This window comes from Lissotriton vulgaris, chromosome 8 (assembly GCF_964263255.1).
Source record: "Lissotriton vulgaris chromosome 8, aLisVul1.2, whole genome shotgun sequence".
NCBI classification, from domain to species: Eukaryota; Metazoa; Chordata; class Amphibia; order Caudata; family Salamandridae; genus Lissotriton; species Lissotriton vulgaris.
The window spans coordinates 1336041084-1336064832 of NC_141696.1; the positions used below are offsets into that span (position 1 = coordinate 1336041084).

General features: G+C 44.2%; 1 protein-coding gene across 1 annotated transcript in view; it reads left to right on the plus strand.

The window, feature by feature from the left end:
* The first annotated feature begins 1310 nt into the window (after window positions 1–1310).
* The window catches only part of TRPC6 (transient receptor potential cation channel subfamily C member 6), an 844345-nt gene continuing 821906 nt past the window's right edge, over window positions 1311–23749 (plus strand). Inside the window, exon 1 of the mRNA XM_086935285.1 lies at window positions 1311–1529. Within this exon, the coding sequence (XP_086791411.1) occupies window positions 1399–1529 (131 nt within the window). The 5' untranslated portion in view covers window positions 1311–1398. The remainder of the gene's footprint in view (window positions 1530–23749) is intronic.

Consider the following 23749-nt stretch of genomic DNA (forward strand, 5'->3'; position numbering starts at 1 on the left):
TTATCAGTTCCTTCCTGAAAATTTCCACAAATTTGATTTCCCTTATGGGAGGGGAAATTACAGTTAGCTCACACCGTTACAATCCTTTTTGAGAAACCAGAGTCTCAAGATGGCCTTCAAATCAGACCATTGCACGTTGTGGAAATCAATTGTGACCTTGGTTTCCTCTAATAAAACTGTGGTTCAGTGTTTTTTTCTTTTGATTTATTTGCGCAAATGGGTGATTTCTGTGGTGGTTTAGCTCTATATAGGTGGCAATACCCTCAACACCACCGTTAGTGTTTTGTTGTAATAATGTACTAATTACGCCCGTCCCAGATTTCTTCCTTATAATCCCTCTTCTGAATGGGTGTGCTTCCTTCTTTCAAGCAGCACCTGGACTTTCACAGTCCCTATGAGTTTAGCGTGGTGATAGTCAACAACAGCTTCCTCGTTCGAATAGTTTTTCTAGCACAACAACTATATCTGAAGAAACAATTCTGCCTCCTCTGTTTTCCCAGGTAGCGAAAGTTTCTCCAACCCCTATGCAATAACTCGCAGCAATAGAAATGTGCAGCATAGATGAGGTTCACCATTACGATATCTGTGTGTTTGAGCAAGAACGGGTTTCGGATAAGTGTTTTGGTATAGAGTGTATTCAATGGAATGCGGCGTCACTTCCTGTAATGGAATGCTGCGTGACTTTTTTGTGATCTATTGCCGCGTCACTCTCTGTAACAGGAGGCTACGTCACTTTCTGTGATAGAATGCTACGTCATGCCCCTGCTTCTTATTCATGGATATGAAGGAGGAAATCCGACAACAGGGCATGTGCTCTGTTTAAAGAAAGCCCCTTTCCGAAAGTAACTGGGGGGAATGCACTGATCAGGAAAAAGTGCTGGCTGCGCTGTGAAGTTTCCATGTAACCATTTAATATCATACGTGTCGACCTAGAAGTCATGCGCCATTAGTATTTGAACGTAACAGACACCATAGACATGCTGCAAGAGTCCACTATAGTATTTAATTATTTAGGACAACATTTCCGAGGTATATGTAGAAAATATTTTTTTAACTATCTTCGCTCTTGAGTTAGGTACTTTTTCGCAGTTAGTATTTTCTAACGTGATTCTTGAGGTTTTGCATGCGCCGATTCCAGATGTGATCTGTATTCCTTCAGCAGACCGCGCGCTCACTGTCAGTGAGGGAAAAACAACGTGGGTAGGGGGAATTAAAGTTGGCCAATCAGAGCGCATCCTCCCGTGACCAATAGGCAGCCGCCTGGGTGAAAGTGGTTTACAGCTTGAGTTGTTCTGCAAGGAAATATTCCTGGTGCCTTTCCGCGAGCTGCCTGCTGACAGACTCCCAGCCTTGGACTCTTCCCTGGGAGCAGCAGCAGCGCCGAGGAGCCGCGCCAGCATGAATCAAACGCAGCCCTATGGGGCTCGGAATAATAGCTGCCCCCTGAGTGTCGTTAGACATGAGAGCCAGGACTTCCTGCTGGAGGCTGCGGTGGACAACTCTCTCCATCCATACGGATACTACCCGTCGTGAGTACCATTCCAGTGTCAATTTGTAATGATGCTCTGGGAGAAAATGCACAGATGCCTATTGTGTGTTTATTGGTTCAATTTTAATCAAAATGGATTAATCCGATTTCAGCAACAGGTACACTTAGATTGCTAAAACAGCTGCACGTAAATTGCATTTGTGTTGGTGCCACCGTTGTAGGTGAGTGATTTGTGGCGGTGAGTGCTGACTCTCAGTTCATGCAGTGCTATTTCACTGTTTGAGCTGATGCTGAACACATGATTAGAGCATGTTTCAATGGACATAGATTTGCTTTTCAGGGTAGTGCAATATGTTAGCAGTACAACAAAAGCAGATTGGAACAGTGGGAGCTACGTCAAAACAAGGCCCTGCCATTCACACGCTTTTCAGAGATGTGCACTGCTGAGTAAAAAGCTGCAATCTCAGTTATGACAGTTCCACCCACTTAGCTCCCCCACAAGTACAAGTCTGATGTAGGTGTGAGGGAACTACATCACCATTAGAGCACAATGTTCGAAGTAGTACTTTTATATTACAAACCACTTTCACTTATATCACGCTTGAAATGTGTGCATTCTCAGGATATGTGGTTTGGTGACAATTCAAATATGGATATACGTGTGAAAATCTATCACACGAATTGAATAACAGGAGGACAATTGGTCAACTTAGTAACAAAACATTACACGAACAGATGGTTTAGAAAGGACTTGGACATCTTTTTGCTCTTTACCTGGTCACAATATAACCTGTGAATCATAACTGCATGTTCTAGGTGTTGCTCTGTCCTTCATGACCTGCTCGTTTCTCTGCTCCTGTAATCATTGAAACTGGCTCTTTAGAGCCGGGGAAATGATATGACTGAGGAGAGACAAATTATGCGGCATGGTTGACTAAATTATGTGGCAAGAGAGGACAACCTATGCAGAGTAATACAACACGTTTTGTGATAGTATAACTTCATCGTTTTAATTTTTACAATGTTATCACTGTCTGGGCAAAGCATTAGTATCAGTTTGAAACCCCAAAATTACTGCAAGCAACTGAAAGGTAACCAGCCCAACTTTGCAAAGGCCCTTCCACTGCGCCGCAACATTCTATAGCCGCGTTTTAAGACATTTTGATCAGCTTTGCTAGAAACAATTTGAAAATGATGTAGCAAATAATGGATTATGTGGTACATTCGGCAAACTCATTATTTTGTGGAAAACGCACATGCGGCATTGCCACATATTTCCAGTGACCCTGCTGCTTTCGAGCTCTGTTCTATTATATTGACGAGGCAAGCTGAGCAGTTGTATAAAGGTGTCCGATACTCGGGGACTCTACTTTGAACTTGTAAACTGAATATGAAGCATATACTGGGTTGGATGCACGGAACACCCCAGAGCCGCGACAACTGTTTCTAATACGAACTCTTTGTGAACTGATGTCTTTTTAGAAGTATAGCCGGTTTACAGTTGGTGGTTGATGTCACACAGAGGATCATGATATATGGCATATATATTTGTATATATATATATATATATATATATATATATATATATATATATATATATATATATATATATATATATATATATATAGAGAGAGAGAGAGAGAGAGAGAGAGAGAGAGAGAGAGAGAGAGAGAGAGATGTCCAAAGGATCGAAAAGTATGTACGTAAAGATTTCCTACACCTAACTACAGATATATGTGTCTTTACTACATATATATCTTAAAGGTATGTAGATGCAGAGTTTGAAATGGTAAATCTATTCTGCTTCTCCAAGCTCTTACCTTTCGATATTTTGGTGTTTTGTATTTTTTCCACGATATTCATGGCCTCGATAGACTTTGGTCTCATCTTATATCACACATCTCAAACACGCATTATGGCTCGTTGATTAAACCACACTTGTTGCTTTCTGAAGTGATTTCTCTTGAAGTATTCGAGAAACATATCTCTTCTAGTGAGATTAAACAACACATTTGTTTTTAAGTGGTGCGTGTTTGTAAAATCAGACTCTTGTTTTCCAAGATTGGCTGCCATGAATATTTCCTTAATGTTAATTGATTTATTGTGGCAGTAAAAGGCCATTAGGAGCCAACAGCTGGCCACTTAATGAAATCAGGGGCGCGACGTGCATTGTAAATATGATGCACTGCAGAGCACGTCTCGCTGGAGAGTATTTGTCCACACGAGCTCGTGCGGTGTTATGAATTTCCCGTGGGTTTGGTAGCATCCCCAGCAGATGTCACTCTCCCGGCCGCGGAAGCAATGTTTTCCGGACTCCCCCGAGCTTCAAAGACAGATGCACCATATAAGGCTAAAATAATGCTGTGCGTCAGATGCTTGTGAATTCCGCGCGCATTGAAGTCATCTCGTGAGATTATGACAGCTTTAAAGTTGAGCTGGGAACTTAGCTGTTCGTGTGTGAGAGTGCACCCGCTGGGCAGTGGCGCAGAGCTGTAATGTGGATTAAGCATGCAGGGGGCGAGTGGAGACGTCACCTGATTTCATAGATGGGAATGCTCCTGAAATGATCACTATGTTAAATGTACACATTTTTATCAGACTTTTCCTTGATATAATTAATACCATGGCGTCATAGATGCCGTGCTCGTAAAGCACATACATTATCTTACAATTGGTTTGTGATAGAGGGAAGTCATCGTCAGTGCACGGAAAACTGAAGAGATATTGTGAGGCTACTATGTAATAACAATAAGCTGCTTTTATCTAGCGCTTCAGACCATCCTTCTATTATTTCTAAGCGATGTAAAAAATGCACATCTTAAACGCGGCAAAAACAATTGTTCGGCTTACCCTATGCAATCGTAAGCAATATACCACCCTTGGAAAAATGATTGTTGATATTCAAGTCTTTGACGTGCAGATCAAGCTAGATGTCATTAGCAGATGTTTAACTAACCGAGCCAGCTTGCTGGGGTAAAGATATTACAGGTTGTTTGTAGTTTCTTTGCATGCATCGAGCATTAGGAGGAAGGGAGAGTTCATGTTACAGGCTCCGAGGTGACTTGCACTATCGTTTCTTAAAACCCAGGATAGGTCGGAGATATTTTATTCCTTATAATATATGTGTCACACCATCCGTTTGCCTCCACCTTTTCCTGCATGTGTCAATATAACGATTAAAGCTGGGTTTGATGGCCCAGTGGGTAATGCATCCATCATAGGGCCTGTAATTGATTCGTGGTTACAGGTACGAATCCCCGCAGGTCTACTTAGCCTTTTCTCCTCCAGAGATCAACACCATGAGCAGGAATGCCCCGGTTAATTACTGGTAATCTTCATTACTCCGAGTCCTGGTCTTCCATAAGTATCTGATACGTAAGGACTGCATCCAGGAAGACAGACAAGGAGGTAATGAGTTAGGAAGGCTCCTCCACTAGGGCGGAGGAGCGTCGCCCCACTGCTTTCCCGCAGGACGAGAAGGAGAAACATAAAACGGTAAACTACCATTTTATGTTTCTGCTTCTCGCACTGCCAGAAAGCAGGAGTGTTTGGTTGGAGCCTGGTGGGCAGGGCTGCTCTACGAGCAGGGCTGGGTAGGGGAGGAGAGGTGTGCCCACTCCTGAGTGAGCATGACTGGTTTGCTCGGCCATCTGGGGTCACCCAAACCAGTCATGCGCATTCTGCCCTTTCTCCATGTAGGTTGCAATGCAGCCTACATGGAGAAAATGGTCTCTCCATAGACGCCTGGCTGGGCAACATCCCCACCAATCACAATGTTGCTGTTGCAGCATTGTGATTGGCTTGGAAGAGAGCAGGAGCCCAGAAAACGCAGGACCCGGCCAGACTGCGGACAGGTATGTGTTTTTTTGTTATTATTAATGATTAATTTTACCCCCACCACCCTCCCCACGCGACCCCACCTGAGATTATTGCCGGCCCCAACTGTAATGAGTGGGGTAACAATAAACATCTGTAATATAATGACCGAAAAACCTTTGAAGCAAAGGTGTGCTTAGTATTTGTTAATGTGAGGAACTTTAAAACAGGGATGTCCTATAAGTAATATGCAGCGAGAATGCTGCTTTCTCTCTGCACTCACAGAATGTAACCATGAATGGCTTCTTGTTTGCCATTTCCTGAGAATTTCTTTCCATTTCACCAGCAAGGAGCAAAAAAGTAATTTTTGATTTAATATCCTTAGAGACATTTGAAAAACTCTGCTCCCTGTTCTGCCTTTCACCTTTTAAGACCAACTCTAGTGCCAGGAAATCTGACATTAAAACTCAACTGAAGTAATGTGACGATGCATTCTTTTTATCAGATATGATGTCAGTTGGAATCCTGAGTTGGGTAACTTCGTGCATTATCTGCACTCTGCACCTCCCATAGGTGAGGAGAGACCCCAGGGGGTGGGCAAGGTGTGGGAATGGGCAAACATCCAGCCTTCATCCACAATTTCACTGCCTACGTTGGCTCATAGGATTCTATGGGAAGGAGGCACGGAACTATCCACCCAAGCACCACCTTTAGAACGCATTTTTGTCACTGCTGTGACTTAGGAATAGCAGAAAATGAAGCTATTTTTCACTGCTCCCACATCAGAGCAGTTAATGACAAGTTTCAATACTTGGGACAATTCACAAAGTCATGTGTGCATGTGTCTTTAACTGAATGGTGCAACAAGCTTGACGTATAAGTGTAAACAATTCAGAAACGACCAACTAACGATTGTAGATACATTTTACCATGTTACTTTTACTGTGTGTTGGTATAATGTTTTGCATGAGTATAGCCTACTTAAGGAAAGCAGAGTGGATGTCCTCAAATGAGATTCCCTAGAAACATACCTGGAAATATTTGGAAATGTGCTAGTATCAGGGGCAGGATAAAATTACTCTCTATGTTGGTAATTGGTCAGGAACTTCTATGTAGGTTGTGGGTGTGTGCTGTGAGAGGTTTATAGAGTTTAAAATTACTTTCTTTTTAGAAAAAAAGAAGGAAAAAAGTACAATTGAATATCCACGAAACAATTTCTATAAATGTAGTTGTACACTGTGTACTATTACTCCTTGGGAACCACCTACTCAGAGACATAATTACACCTATTCCTGCAATCTGCTGCCAAGAATATTCTTTTTTTTAATTATTATTTTTGTTAGCATTTAAACCATCAAACACAAGGTGACGTGGTACTAGGATGATGGAAATGACATTGGCATATAGTGGTGAATTTTCAGTCAATTCCGTTCCGTCCCCAGGAATGCTTTAAACTCAAAGAATATTCTTACCCATTAATAAACCTGCAGACATGCAAGGTAGTAAACATGTTTTTGAGAAATTAGAATATTAGTTGGAGATACGAGTCCTCACCAAGTTATAATGTCGCAATTTGGTACAAGATCCAGTTTGGTCTCAATAATTTAAACCTGAGTTCAGCCCTTGGTAGGTCTAGCACAGAGCAGACAGGCTTAATTTCGGATACATGTATTACGTATTTACCAGAACCAAAACAGTTAATAAATATAAAAGACAACACAAAAAAATCCCACTTCAATTTATAAAAATAGGGAACATTTTAATGCACATATAGACACCAAAATGACAAAATCTGATGAACCAGAGATAAGACTTTTCAAAGACCTGGTGTAATCCTCAGTGTTCTGACTTAGAAACATTTCTGGAAGTCAGGACCTTTCCAATGGGGCAAACCAACAAGTTCAGTGCAACCAGCAGTTTTGATATCAGCCACAGCAGCTCAATGGTGGTCTGATAATAGCCTCTGGTTCCTTTTGCAGAATGTTCAAAAAAGTTTCTAACTGTCCTTTCTTGCAAATTTTGAAGGAGGGAGAATTACACTCTTAACACCATCCAAGGGTCCTGGACCTTTTGTGCACTACTTTGGTATAAGGACTCAATCTCACAGAAACCACTAGCAGGGTCCAGGACAAATCCAAGTGGATCTGGTCATCTGGGCTCAGGAGGGATGTGGGTTTCTTGCAACTTTAATGTTCCTCGAGCTGAGCAGGAGGCTAGCCAAGTAGCCTTTCGAGTCTACTCTTCAGTCTCTGGTAGAAGTGGGGAGCAGGTCTAGCTGTTGGGGTTTCTCTCCATATGTTAAACAGTAGGTGCAATCCGTCTTCTGTCCTCCACAGGCCCAGAAGTGTTTTGAAGAGGGCATTGAGTATGCCACTTTTATGCCCAGTGGCAGCCTGTGGGTGGGGGAAGCTTGTGGGTACTCATTAACCAATGGAGTAAAAGTTCCCAGGTGCTCCCCTACCCACTTTTTCAGCACTTTTTATGTGTTTTACTGTATACTATCCTGCAGTGCCCTTCTTTACACGAAAACAATATAGCAGAACTTTTTGTCCCTTGGTTAGAACTCTGGGCACACCTCAACGCCGTGTCTAGGGAAATGAGAGAAATCCCCCAGCAAATCAGGTCTGAAATGGGGGTTTCCCCTACTGGGATTTCATGCTAATCTGGCTACTTGGAGAATTGCTCGGGTAGGCCTAGGTGTGAGGTGCATCAGCCTGCAGCAGGGGATGCCCCTTTCAAGCTTGTACAGTTGATAGGCATATCCCTATGCCATCCTGTCAGGAGGAGGTCACCTTTCCTCACAGCCAAGGCCCTTTATTTCACCTTCCTTAGAGCCTTTTATACCTCCTTGTAGGGGGTCAGCAGGCTGTTAGGTTACAGTGAATACTGTCAGAAAGACACACTTATCTTAGGCAGGAAAAAGGGTACTGTCTAAAAGTGGCATTTCCAAAACAGTCATTTAAAAACCAACTTGATCATTAGATTTGATTTTAAATTACTAAGATTTTGAGTCCTTGAATCAGTTTACTAGCTTATCCCAAAATTAAGTTATGCATTAGATGTTATAATGTAGCCCAGTGCTTTTCTATGTGAGAGCCAGCCTTGCTGCAGAGAAAACCGACTTTGGAGATTTTTCATTGTCAGAACATGTAAAACGTAACTGTACATATCCTACTTTTAAAATACTATGCACCCTGCCCTATGGGCATTTAGGGCATAATTTAGGGGTGGCTGACAAGTATTATGAAGGAAGGTTTAGTCTTGTCAATTGGTTTGTTTTGCCAGGTCAAATTTGCAGTTTTAACACTTCACACTCAGGGCATCATGTACTACAAAATGACACAGCATAGCGCCGGATGCCATTTTGCTGCGCCAAGCAGCGTCATTTTAAAAGCACATGGATCCATCATATTAACAACAATACGATGCATCCTTGTGTTTTCCTCTACACTGCCGCAGAATTGGAGGCCATGCGCCAGTGCAGGCACCCTTGCGTCATGTTGCAAGGGTCCCTAAGTTGCGGGGATGATTGCTTTGGTGTAGGAAGGGACAACTTCCTGCACAAAAACAATCATTGATGGTGTTATCCTCTTTCTATGCAGCATGCTAAGAAAAAAAAGAAGAGAAATTGAAGTACTTCTCCTCTTTGCACCACTCCTGCACCTCCCCAGGGGAGGCATGGGATTCCGACGCATTCCCAGCTTCACAAAACATTGTAAATCTTGGAATGTGTCAGGTTTCTTTAATATTGCGTGGGAACACCCACATCAACATCCACGGATCGCCACTTTCACGCAGTGAGATGCGTGGAAGAGGCCTATATTTACAAGGCCATATAAAGTGATGCAAGGTGTGTTTACATGGACTTGTAAATATGGGCAAGCCCATTGCGCTGCCGGTGTGATAAAAAAGTGACCCACCGGCAGCACAATGGGCAGGCTGGAAGACAAGATTTGAATTGTTACTTTGGTGGTGGCCCAATAGGTGCTTCTCTTCACTAGTGACATTTAACTTACATGCCCTGTATACACTGGGTACCATATACTAGTGACTTATAGGTAAGTTAAATGTGCCAATCAGCGTTTTAACCAATCCATTCAGGGTTCAAGGGTCAAAGGACATATACTGGGCGCTGGACAGCAGCACTCCAGTGCTCAGAGTCCATGCATCTGCAGTAAGATCCATCAAAAAGTGTGGGGGAACAGCACAAAAGGGCATTTTCTTAATCTATACATGCAGATTTCCTTGTGAAGGGAGCCCTGGCTTTCTGATATTGCCTATTGAAAATGCCACTCACCATTAGTAGCAATCACTGCTTTACAGCCAAATGCTCACTCATCTTCTACCATGGTCGACTGATGGTTAATCCAGAATATACAAAGGTAGTGTGGCTGCTGTTCCGCAGTGTAGCAGAGAAGTGACTCACGGTTACCATGGAGAAATAAAAGTTTTAACAAGTTGCTTGTCAAAAGAGGAACGCTTTTCTTTGATAAAGATTTGACACTGTTTTTTTCAAAGTAACACTGCGCGGTGTTAACAAAAGGCATTGTGAAAATCTCAACTCAAGATGCCTGCCCTTGGGCTCAGCAGACACTGGTGACTGCCCCAGGGTGGGTTTTGGAAAGAAATTGTGCTTTTATACTTACAAACCAGCATTAAAATGAATGGCACACACCGCTGGTTGAGTGTTTAACCAATTTATGGGAATAAACATACTGGTCTGAGACAGAAAGTGATGCACAACGGTGAGAATGAGTTCTGCCTCCATTGTCAGTTCCCAAGAGAATTACAACACATGCATTTAGTTCAAGAGCTCTCTCTCTTGCCCCCTCCCCCAACCAGGATCCATTCCCACTTACAATGGCACGTTATATTGTTACAGCCAGATAGGTTTATGTTCTGACACATCTGTACCTGTCACGGAGGCGGTAGGGTGATGCATGTTGAAGGGGAAATGCATATACCAGTTATAAGTCAAAGAAGGTAGATTCTGTGTGTTATACGATATGCCTTGGGCATTTAAACCTCAGACATCTGAACAGTAAGAAATGACATAGAGAAATGTAAACATATCGAAATGTATGTGATAATATTCATGTTAGCAGTGTCTAAGGAACGACTTGATGCACAAAATGTTACATTACTGTTAGACCTGGCACCCTTGGGTGGTAAACCCCAAACTGTTTTGCTTTTACCTTTCGGTTTTGCTGAATTTGGTTTTGTTGGCTTTAGGGCTCTGGGTCCTTCACCAGTGCTAACGTGCTTGTGCTCTCTCCCTAAAACATGGTACACTTGGCCTACACCTAATTGGCATATTTAATTTACTTGTAAGTCCCTGGTAAATGGTAATCCATGTACCCAGGGCCTATAAATCAAATGCTACTAGTGGCCCGCAACACTCATTGTGCCTCCAACCAAAGAAGCTTTTTAAGACATGTCTCAGGTCTGCCACTGCAGACTAGTGTAGTTTTAAACTGCCAGTTCGACCTGGCAAAATAAACCTTTTACCAGGTCTAAACATTTTTTATACATATATTTAACCCTAAAGGTAAGCTCTTAAGGCTCATAGGACAGGGTGCATTTTATTTAACATGTAGGACATGTAGGTTTCCGTTTGATATGTCCTGGTAAAATCTTTTATCCCTACTGCAAGGCCCATCTCTCCAGTAGGAGAGCACTGGGTTTCCTTATTAGACGTAATAAGTGATCATTTAAGTTTGGGAGCAGATAAGAATATTATGTTTAAATTCAAATGAATTGTAATTTAAAACCCTTTTAAAAGCGCAATTGGATTTTAAGTCACAGTTCTTAAAACGCCCCGTTTGGAAAGTTGAAATTGTCTTCGCCTAACCATTTTTTCCCTTTGCCAGGATCAGGAGTCAGATGGCTGTGATTTGCATATCTGTTGGCCTTTGTGTATTCCTCTCAGACAGAGGCAAAGGGGGACCAGGTGTTGGCAAGATGGGCCCTCCTGTCAGGTTGATTGAGGTGGAGTTGTTCCCTGCTGCAATTACCTTTCAAAGGACTGCTTCCACCATACACACAAATGAACTTGACAACAGTCTTTTGTCACCCTAGACTACTTTGAGACTTGTAAGGGAAAAGAAGAACTTTCAGGGACCAGTGAGGGGTAGTGTACGGAGACACACCACTTCAAAGGCTCGCATCAGATGTAAATATTGGACCTCTTAAGTCACTCCTCATCATTTCGTTTCTGGACCTGTAAAAGACTCAGAAGGCTCTGCTGCCTTGCTGCTGGAAAGATAGCCCTGTTGTCTAAGGAAGGAAGCCCTGAGATGTTTCTTGAACCCGGAACCACCCATCATAGTGTGTCCAAGTGCTAGCTAGATTGGCCTCCTTTTCTGAGGTATAGGGAAATAACATGCTCCAGAGGCCTCTGTGCAACTCACCTGCTGTCCGGCTGCACTGTGCCTGCCTGAACCTGCAAGTAGACCTGTCTGAGTCCTGCTGGTCTCTGCTAGAGTGAGTCTCTGATCCACAGGAGGTGCCACCCCAGGTCCTAAACCCTTGGCTGGCATCATAGAAAACTCCTCCTTGCCTAACTTCATGTTTCAAAAAATTCAGTGGAACGCCTCCCTGCACTATTGAAAGCTTCCTCAGAATCAAAATGGAGTGACGCAAAGCCCCTGCAAAGCCTTACTGCACAGCTAAAAGCATCATTGGAACTAAAGCAAGGCGGCACAAAGCCTCACAAATTCTTATTGCAAAGCTGCACACTTCATCAGAACTGACAGCAGGTGACGAAAAGCACCACAAAGCCTCTCCGCATAGCTTTCAGCTTCATTAGAAACAATGCTGAGTGACGCAAAGCACTGCAAAACCTCACCACACAGCTGCAAGCCTCCTTGGAATGGGCACCAGACTACTTGAAGTCTCGCAAAGCAGCACCACGCAGACATCGCACCAAAGACATAAAGTACCATACTCAGTGGGCCAAGCTTGGTCCTGTGCCTGACCTGCTCTCTATTGTGGGTGGCCTCAACTCGTGACTTTGTCCCGATCCAGCACAACCAGTTAACCCAAATTAGTGAGCTAACTTCACTTAAACCTTTAACATTCTATATCTCTCCTTCTGATTGGATTTTTGTTGTTCTGATATCATTTGTTTATTATAAGTTACTGTGTTTTTCTAGATTGGTGTGGGATTTTTCTTGTGTTGTGTTTTCACTTTCTGTTTGTGTGCTGCATAAATACTTTACACATTGCCTCTAAGTTAAGACTGACTGCTTTTGTTCCAAACTACCTGAGGGTTAAGCACAGGCTAATTTAGTGGTTTGTTTGTGTTTCACCCTGAGAAGGATTGTGGTTATTGCTTGAGAAGAAATTCACCCCCTCAACCGATAATCCACTTTTTCACAAATAGCAAATGCAGGTCATGAAATTATTAGATGCTTATTCACGCTTTCAGCATTATTGTTAAACATTATTCATAACTGGTAAGGATATTCTTGTGAGGTTTAGTAATCTGGTTAGATTGTGTGCTTTCTTTGAGATTACTATGGGCACCCAATACTACGTTACTGACAGTTTTGGGTGAGTTGCTGAACTAATTCCTGTGCACCTCTAAGGTGTTTTTAAAGGTTCCATCCAGAATAGAAAAAACAGTTCTCTTTATCCAGCCTTGTATCACTTCAATCACCTGCAGTGGTCCTTCTAGAATGTTGCTTTGTTTGATTATGTCAGCTTGGGCTTTCAGATTTGTGACATGAATCACTGGATGGCCCCTTTAAACATTTAGGGTATTATTTTTGAAAGGTTGGAGAATGCGGATATCCGTCAAAAAAGGCAAATATTCAATTCAAGGTGTGTAGGCCCTCCATGAACTCTAAATAGACCGAATAGGTCATCCACCACTTTTGGTTGCATTTCCCGCATCCTCCAAATTTACATAATGCCTATAATGGTTGATAGCTCCCATTTGGTTTTGGGGGATTCGTTTTAAGTCAATATGCATTAAAGGTCTAGTCTAAAATTGTTTTTAGCAAGAATAGTGCTGGGTGTAGGCTGGAAATAGTAACTAATGTGATATAATATTTATTTATCACCTACTGTTACAGACAAGCAGGTTTAAAGCACTGCAGATAACAGGTTTATTGCCATCCCAATGAGAGGTGGGCAAGCCAGCAAAGTCATAGAGAGCCAACCCAGAGCCGAACTGGAGGTCTGGCCCACCACCAAAGAGCCAAAGCATGGCGTAAGTCTTCGAAACATTTGGCATCTGAATCAAGCAACATACGTCATAGGTTAAAGACTCTGAAAAAAATCATTTCTCCAATATTTGTAAGTATTTCAATGAACTAGAGTAGATTATATGACTTCAAGGTTTGCCATTAATTTAAATGAAATTGTCTCTAAACTTGAACTTAGAAACCCTAAAAATGTTGTCATGTGACCCAATAAAAATATCAGTTTTTTAGGTGCAGTGTGTATGCAGCCTACACAGCTCATCTCGATATCTTATTGTGTTAATAAACATTTTCACCCATTACACCTATCGAACCATATAGGAGTGACGCTTTTGTCCTAAATACATTACCTGAATTATTTCAAGATACCTGAATTGCTTCAAGTTGTTCTCAAACGATTTGCCAAGGATGTCTCAATTTGTCTAAGTGGGGAATCTGGGATTTGAGCCTAGAGTCCCAAGTAACCCTTTATACAATTCAGCCTGCAAATGAATGACTTCTTCGATCTACTAGAAGAGAGCACTCAGCTTTAAGCTAATCAGCTCGTTCATGATTTAAATTTATGCACGATGGTCAATAAATTCATATTACAGTAAATCGCTGACACTATACATATACACATAACATTTTTCCAAGCATTGCTACTTTAAACGTCAAAGAAACCAGGACATTTTATTTTTGTGTTTGCTTCACTAGCTTCTTTTAACTTAGGAAAAACAGACATATTTCAGTGCCTCGATGATGGCAATTAGTAAAATAAAAAACAAAAGTAGCGACGGAGATTCCACAGATGGTGCTCTCCGGCTACAGTTCCTCGTGAGACACGAGCAAAGTGCAGCAGACAAGAACAGACATTCATTTACATATTCTAGTTTTAGTTGAAATAGAACATCGCCATTTTAGAATTTAAATATCCGTTGAGCTGCTGCAACGTTTAACAGTTTTTGTGCTGCAAAAAGTGCATTAGGGAGGGTGCGGTGTAGTGACAGTAGTTCTTGGTCAGGCTCTGTTTTTACTCAGCACTTGTATTCTCAATTCATTGTTATTCATTATGTTACCCTCAGAGGAGTGATAGGTGGACCTTGCCTGCAACCTGGGACTTGCACACAAATCTCATAAGTATTTATTTATTTCACTGTGAGCTTTCAGAAGCATTTTGAATGCACTGTACATTTCGTAAAAATCACAACAATAATATACTCACATCTAATGGTACACTCATTTGTGATTTCTGCTTGGATCTTCTATAGACTCTTTCTGAAAGGTGTGTCGTTTGTGAGCACCAGTTAAGGTGGGATGGGTAACAAGGCGTCAGAGCAAACTAGAAGTCCAAGTCCTTTGGGTCTGAGCCTCAGTATTATGTTCTGCTGGTGAATAAGTAGGATAAAGATGCAGGCTTTTTGAAAAAAACCTAATTTGTAGGATAAGTTATCATAATAACAACAGTCCATTCTGATGTTCCGTGTTGTATGAATTATAGGGTTAATATAAGCCCAGACACATAAGAGAGCATACTGGAGAACATTTAAGGTTTGCAGACTGTGCGCACAGTCGGTCAGTTTCTGGGCGCTGTTTACATGTAGGCTCTTTGGTGCTCGGACTTGTTTCCCGTTATTCAGGGAGGAGCCATGTACTGAACTTTGACTTCTCTTCCGTACTGGAGTATTTACCGAGAGGATCGAGGCGGCCTGGGCAGCGGTGATATTTACACTCCACCCTCGGTCCGGTTACAGTCCAGGCTGCGTTTTGACCTCTGAGTTTACACGGCGGAGCAGGAGCAAAATGTTCAACCAGGGATAGGAAAAAGTGAGTAATGTTGTGTACATGCTCCGCTTTTTTTCTTTGAAGAATGTCGCACAGCCTCATATACTGATCCAGAGCTGCGGACCTGAAGTGAGGACAGCGTCGCGAGCACAGCTTTGCTGCCCGACTCCTTGTGCCTCCGCCTCAATCTGCGGAGAGGAAGCGGATAAGTAGACGCCCGCGTCTCCACTTACCGACAGGAGGCTTGGCACTAAAAGCAGCGGCGGAGCGTCTGGCATTGATCCGGTGCTAATGAGAGGCTCCTGATTCACTGGAGGTAGGCAAGGGTTCCTACTTCAACTAACCGGTCCAAATCACCCGTGGGAGTCAGCGGGAGGACATGGGGGGGGGGGGGCGGTAAGCAGCAGCAAGGTAGTGGGGAGCCCACTTTAATACTGCCTGACTCCAAAATGGCGTACTCAGGCCCACAAAGCTGTGTTTTCAAGCGCACAACACTGGGCACCAAGCGCAAGCACAGAAGCATAAAGATACTGAAGATCAGGGAGTAGCTCGCCTCCAACTGTGCACCAGCGATAAATAGGGAGTGCCTGACCCTAAGATGTCCCTAAGCATTCTCTCCCCTTTTGCGGCTGTTGGAGCCGGAATTGTTTATGGGGCCACAGGGGCCTTTTAGAGAGTGCTTACAGTGGAAATAGGGGAGCATTAAGGAGAAGTCTGAGACAGCCCCGGTTCTTAATAGAGACTGCATCTATGCTACCTAAGAAGGTGACCTCTAAGGTTTCTAGCTACTTTACGCCTGCGGAGAAGAGGCAAGCCCAGGAGAAAGAAACCCCTGATCCTGTCATGGCCCTGACCAAGGAAGACCTGCTCAGCTCTTTGAAGGACTTTAAAGCAGAACTCCGCACTGAACTTAAAGGAGACCTGCAGGCCTCCATGGATCAATTGAAAACCGATCTCTCAGAAAAAATGACCTCTCTACAGCAAGACGTGCACTCCATCGGTACGAGACTGATGGACACAGAATCCCAAACCCAGGAACTCGACAAGCGAATGACACCAGTTTGCAGGCGCTCTACAGAACAGCTGCACCCTAGCGCTGTTCAGTCGGCCGGAAACAGAAATCCTGACCAACAGGAGCATTTCTGGCCACAATACCTATCAAAATGCTATAAATATTAACATCAGAAGATACCAGCTACCAGTGTATGTTATTACGATGTGGGAAAATGCGCTGTGACCACTGATCTTGTGTCCTTTTTAAGAACTATTGGGAGTTGGGACCTTCCTTCCCTGTTAACCTCTGTCATTCTAGGCACACTCACGGTGTGGAAAAGGGTCCCAGGATGCCCGACCTCAACATGACCAACAGTGGTGACTTTTTTCCCCCCTTGCTGATCTTTTACTTTTACTTACAAAACCTTGGCAGGAATGTGCCTGACCTCAAGAGGACGTCTGGAATTCTCTCGGACCATGGCTCCCGCCCCTCCACCCAGCACTATACTGACATTCCCCGGAGTACACCTGACCCTTACCCGGACAGAGGAGTTTGAGCATTTTGTCCGTCGCCCGGTGGAGCTGCTCTGTTCAGCTAGTTGAGGAGATTGGCCCTGGTTCATCCCCTGACCGTCACCTGCCCAGCCGAACATTGGACACAGTTTCTCCCCTTCGCCCTGTCTCACCCTCCCCCCTCTGTGTATTTCTGCTGTTTTGCATTTCCCTTGACTCCTTTCTATCCATCTTTCTGACCGATGCCCGTCGGAGCTTCCTAGATAGCTCCAGGGAAGACTGGCTTTGGATTCCTCCCTGGCCATCACCTACCCTTCCGGTCTTTGGGCAGACTTTCCCTTTATCTCTTATTCCATCTTCACCCTCGTCCACTCCCTTCTCACCCCCCCTCTCCTTGTTCCCTCTCTACTTGTCTCGCCCAGAGTACACATGATCTCTACCCTGACAGCAGAGTCAGAGCATTTTGTCCAATACCCGGTGGAGCTGCTCTGTTCAGCTAATGAGGAGATCTGCCTTGGTTCATCCCCTGACCATCACCTGCCCAGCCGAACCTTGGCCACAGTTTCTCCCCTTCTCCCTGTCTTGTCCACCCCCCCTCATCGTATTTCTGGCGATCTGCTTTCTCCTTGTCGTCTTTCTTTCCAGCTTTCGGACCGATGCCCGTTGGAGCCTCCAAGAGAGCTATAGAGGAGACTGGCTTTGGATTCCCTCCCTGGCCGTCTCCTACCCACTTGGTCTTTGGGGTGACTTTCCCTTTTTCTCTTTTCCGTCTTCCCCCTCGTCCTTTCCCTTCTCATTCCACCTCTCCCATTTCCCTCTCTATCTGCGGCAGGCTATATGTTAATGCCCTCTTTAAAAGTTCCTAATTCGTGTTTCCTGCTGCACAATTGAAGCCGAGGGTACATAATCAAAGTAAAGAAATTGAGTTGGGCATACTACCTAAAATCATGTGGACAATAAGGCTATTAACACTCCTCGCCTGATCTCCCCAAACCAGGCCAACTCTCTCTGTCAGCTTTATGTCACTGCGTCTCACTTTCAATGAAGTTAGAATGATGGAAATCAACAAAAGTTACGGCCAAAATTCCAAGGGTGTAAGTGGTGAAGCTAAACTCAACAATCAATACAGGGTGCTAATGTACTTTATTGTTCTTGTCGTTAACATCATAAAACAGGTTTGCCTCACTGAAAAGTTTGAGCATTTTCGAAAATTATTATATTCTACCACTGTTAACTTGCATGCTCTCACAATAGTTACTCCCTAACAATGGTGTCTGTACCATTAAGGAGAACATTTTCATTGCTCACTTACCTTGTCAGTTATTTGTGGATACATGAAAATATTATTTTCGAGTGCTGACTATCATGAAACTTCAGGAATATTGCATTCGTAAATATAACTTTGTGTAATGACGGTAATAGGCACTGAACTACAGGAATACATTTTAACCCCTTCGATGCTCATGACGAGCTCAGCTCGTCATGAGGTATACCTCTCGTCTGCTCATGACGAGCTGAGCTTGTCATGACCACACCCATTTACATTAGGGCCCAGCACAGGAGAAAGATACTATCAACGGCGATGGTGATAAAGGTGTGAACACCAGGCAAGCAAAAATCTATACTACTATAATAAAGGAAGAACTTTCAGCCTTTGAGGCGGGTAAACTCGGGAACCACAGCGCCAATTCACACACCCGATACACCGTTGGAATCGTCAGGGTGTGTAGATGGTTATAGGCTATATAAATTAAAAAAAAACGTTATTTAAAAAATTTACAGTAAAAAAAAAGTAGTCCCTCCGAAGAAGCGCCGGCCGCGACGTGCGTGCGCACGTCAGGAGCGCGGGGAGGAGCGGCATCCAGGAGCGCGACGAGGAGCGGCAGACATGGCGCGGGGAGGAGCGGTGACGTGAGGAGCAGCGGACAGGCCAGCGGTGGTGCGAGCAGCGGACAGGCGGGAGGAGCGGCGGCTGAGGTAAGGGGACCCATGTCGGGGCAGGCGGGGGTCAGGGCAGGCGGGGGTCGGGGCAGGCAGGGGACGGGCCTGGCGGGGGCCCGGGCTGCTGGACAATGTCGGGAAGGGCGGGGGTCAGGGAAGCCTGTTGCTCCCGGACAAGGTCGGGACGGGCTGCTAGTATGCTATAAAACAATTAAGGTGTCATAATGAGAAAAAACACATTAAATACTATTTTGCAGTGCAGGAAGAAACCTCTCAAAAGCTGCTCTACAGTTGGCAAAATAATTAAAGAAATAATAAAAAACACACTGGCCCAGATGTACTAAATGTTATGCAACAGAACACTACAGAAAAAAGCACTTATTTTGCACAGGGATACATTCACTTTCTGTTGAACAGCACTGTGGACCTCTCCCACGCAATTCTAAGAAAGCTGTGCTGTCCATAGTATGCATCATGAAAACAGTAGATTGGTGTGTGTCATGCCCAGGCCAGGGGCAGTAGGACCCTGAGGCAAAGGGCAGAGGACAGGGGACATTCAGGAGAAGGACCTCGGGCAAGAGGTCAGGGATCATGCATGCTAAGCGAGAAGTAAATAAAGATGACTTACAACCAGCCATTGAGTCCTGTGTTTCCTGGGGCAGCACAACACGACAACTGGCAACGAGGGTGGTGCATCGAGTGCCCAGCAGGATTGCAGAAGTGAAGAGGAGCCGCTGTGTGCCGCGTCGAGGGACGAGCGACGACATAATCGAGAACAGGAGCCCACCGTGTCTCGTGTGCGCGTGAAGGAAACGGCGCGGGAGCCCACCCCGACCGTCGCTGAAGAGGGAAAAGAAGTGTCTGCAACACTTCGGTAAGCAGATTGAAAAGCGGAGTGAGCGCGCAAACTGAGCAGATTCAAGCGCGAGATCTCGCGAGAATCGTGGCGGCCGTTTTGAAGTCAGGCAGCAAGGGAAGGAAAATCGGGTGGCCATTTTGAAGTCAGGCAGCGCTCCGATTGGCCGCGAAGTCTTGGGAGACTACCGGTGGCCATTTTGAAGTCAGGCAAATCGACCAATAGGAAGAAAGAACAGCGCGACAGCCATGTTGAAGTCAGGAAACAAACGAACATAGCAAAAAAGTGCCAGAAGGAGCACCAAATTACAAACAAACACAAGCAAAGACAAATAAAGAAAAAACAACAAAAGAGTGCCAGGGAGAGCACCAAGAAAATAAACAAGCACAAGGCAAAACAAACACACAAAATTTCTACAACAGAAGAGTGCCAGAAAGAGCACCAAACAACAAATCGGCACCAGTAAAGGAAAAGGATGGCAGACCCAAAAGTTGAAAGACAAAGTGCACAAGTGGGCATACGATGGGAGAAATGGGTCAGGCGATTTGAGAGATACATGGAAGCCACCGATGTGATTGAAGTTAAACAACTGGGTTTATTCCTAAACTTAGTAGGTGATGAGGTTGAAGATCTACTAGTGACACCACCAAAAGAGGAGACCTCCACCTATGACAAACTAATAAAGTGCCTAACAGACAAATTTGACCCGCAGAGGAACGTCGACTTTGAGCGATACACTTTCACGATTGCTTTTCAACGGCTGGACGAAACGCTGGATGAATTTGCAACGAGACTGAGAAAGCTCGTAACTCACTGTGAATTCGACAAATTTGATAATGAACAAGCAATTAGACAGCGTATTATTGAGGGTTGCCGTGACACGGATTTCCGTGCAAGAATTCTAAAAGAACCAACCTCACTAGAAAACATCTTGTCACTAGCAAGAGCTGAGGAAAGAGCGACAGCACACGCAAAGGAGATGGAGCGAGGAAAAGAACGACGAGTGGAACAAGCACACCGCATAACAAACAACAACCGCACAAGCGGCTGGAAGGAAGAAAGAAATGAACAGATACCAAAGAGCCAACAGGAAGTAACATGCTACAGGTGCGGACTTGAATTTCCACATAGAGGCACGTGCCTGGCATTTGGCCAGACATGGATGAAATGCAACCAAAGCAACCACTTTGCCAGTGTATGTCAGGGACTGCATTTCAGGAATGACAGGAAGAGCGGGGAGACCACGAATGACGACAAGCAGGCATGTCAGACATGTCGAAACAGGAACAAGGAACTCCTCAATAGAGTCAGGTGAAGAAGAAGAAGAAGAAAAGACAGAACGACTCTACCTTATGTCGGACGCTACTGCCGTATCCTCAGATGAGGGTGAAAAACAAGAAAGGATCTGTATTGTAGACAAAAACAAAATGAAAAAGACAGAGACTGTGACCATAAGCGTAGGATCACACAAAGCAAAGTTTGTCCTAGACAGCGCAACATGCAACATCATGTGTGTGTCGGAATACGAGAAGATGAAAACAAAACTAAACATTGAGACCGTCCCAAGTTGAAGTATTTACCTGGGGGTCCCGGACACCAGTAACAAACATGGGAAAATTTACAGAGGAACAAACATACAAAGATCAAAAGGCAAAAGAAGAAATTCACGTGCTGAAGGGTGACATTCCAGCACCATGCCTACTGAGCAATATCACGGCCCAGATGATGGGTCTCCTTGAAATGAGATACAATATGTCAGAGAAAAGAAGCATCCTGAAGGAATACCCCAATGTCCTGCAAGGACTAGGGAAGTTAAAAGGATGGCAAATAACGCTACACATTGATGAAACAGTGAGGCCAATAGCACAACATCATCGGAGAGTGCCAATACACCTGCAGCCGCAAGTAGAGGAGGAGCTTGAATCGCTGCTCAAGCAAGACATAATAGAACTAGCAGAAGGACTAACGCCTTGGGTGTCACCGATAGTGGCAGTACCAAAGAAAGACATGTCAAAAATAAGAATCCGTGTCAACATGAGAATACCAAATAAAGCAATCGAACGTGAGAGACACCCCGGACCTTATCTTGATGATATGATCAGCTGCCTAACAGGCACAAGACGTTTATCTAAACTAGAATTGTATAAGGGATATCACCAGTTAGAGCTCGATCCTCAGTCTCGATACATCACAACGTTTTCCACACACCTAGGTCTCTTCAGGTATAAATGTTTGAGCTTTGGAATATCGTCTGCCGCTGAGATATTTCAGGAGACAATATGCCAGGTAATACGGCCAGTGAAAAATAGCTTAAACTACAGCGATGACATTTTGGTATTTGGCAAGTCGAACGAGGAGCACGACAAGGCATTGAGAGAGGTATGCTCTCACCTAGAGCAGGCGGGTTTGACATTGAATGAAGCAAAATGTGAACTGGAGCGGGACAAACTAGTCTTCTTTGGCCACATCTTCTCCAAGAAAGGAATGAGGCCAGATCACAGCAAAGTGAACACACTAGAAAGAGCAAAACAACCAAGTGACGTGGCAGAAGTGAGGTCGTTCCGTGGCCTTGCCAGTTATTGTGCAACATACATTCAAGACTTTGCCACTGTAAGCGCACCTTTGAGAGAATTGGAGGTAATCAGGTGCAGGGGCAGAGTCAGCACAAGCGGTGGAAGTTTCTCTCACGCGGCTCTGAGGCTTTATTATAGTCGGCGTCCCCTGACGAAGCCTCTTGATACTAAAACATTAGATTAAAAGAGCATGACTGGCCACTGTTTACTTAACTAATAAGCCACCCGAGTATACTACACAAAAGGTGTAAGTAACCATTCTATGTTTTGTATGTCTGTTTAGTCCTGACGAAAGCCCTGTAGACTCTGTTGAGCCATAGGGGGCTGAAACATGTCGACGCTATTTTCAATGCTATACTTCTAGATTCAGTTACACGATCTAGTACAAGTACCAATTATTTTACTTTATAGATCTTACACCATCTAATAAAATCCTCTGGTGTTGACCTATTTTTTAAAATCCATTCCTTCAGTCTTTCTGGGGGCACTTTTCCACTTTTTCACTTGTTCATTTTTTATCTCTGGACACTGCAAATCTAGACCAGAGGAGCCTCTGGATGAGGCAGGCACCCAGCACGTTTTATGGTATTCAATGATAACTGCCACAACTACAATGTAGGGGCGTATTACAGATATATACCGCAATACCGATAATACATTGTGTTTTTGAGGATACCATAATCAGTCTATCCAAAAGTTTAGAATTGTTACAAGTGTCCATTTTTTGCACCTGATTACCTCCATACTTACCCAGGGAAAGCAAATGGACATCCATTCCTCCTCCCTACCTCTTTGATTACTAAATACCTTTGAGAGAATTGACAAGACAGGGTAAGAGTTTCACATGGACTGAAGAATGCAGCAAAGCCTTTGAAGAGATCAGACACGCTGTGACGGCAGTAGATCACCTAGCGTATTTTGATCCGAGGCTGTGCACTGAATTGATTGTAGATGCCAGCCTAGTGGGATTAGGGGCGATACTGGCACAACACCAACCAGGAAAAGACTCCCCAAGAAGCCGTGGTAGTGAATGGAAGCAAAAGCCTATCAGACATAGAAAAAGCATACTCCCAGCCGGCAAATGCAACGCTGCCAGTCCTGGATGACATATTCGCAGCATGGGGCTCACCACAGACACTAAAGACAGACAATGGCCCACCATTTTCTGGTGAGGAATTCAAAAGGTTTATGGAATACCTCGGGATTCACCATCGACGAATAACTCCTCTGTGGCCACAAGCAAACGGAATGGCCGAACAGTTCATGGGGACAATTAAAAAGGCAATACAGAGAGCTAAGCTAACGCAGATCTCGAACACTCCTCATAGCTCCACAGAAAGGTGCCCCGCTGAACTGGTGTTGGGGCGCTCGAGCAGAACGAGGTTGCCACAAGTGAAAGAGGTGGAAAGCGTGGAGCAAAGAGACATAGCTGCTAGAGACAAAGAAGCGAAAACAAAAATGAAGGCGTGGGCTGATCAGAGGAGGCACGCTACAAACACTAAAATAAAAGAAGGGGACACCGTGGTCACATCACCAGAAATAGCTTGCACTTCAGAGAACTGAAAACAAAAGAAGAAGAGCAGCCGACACCTGCGCT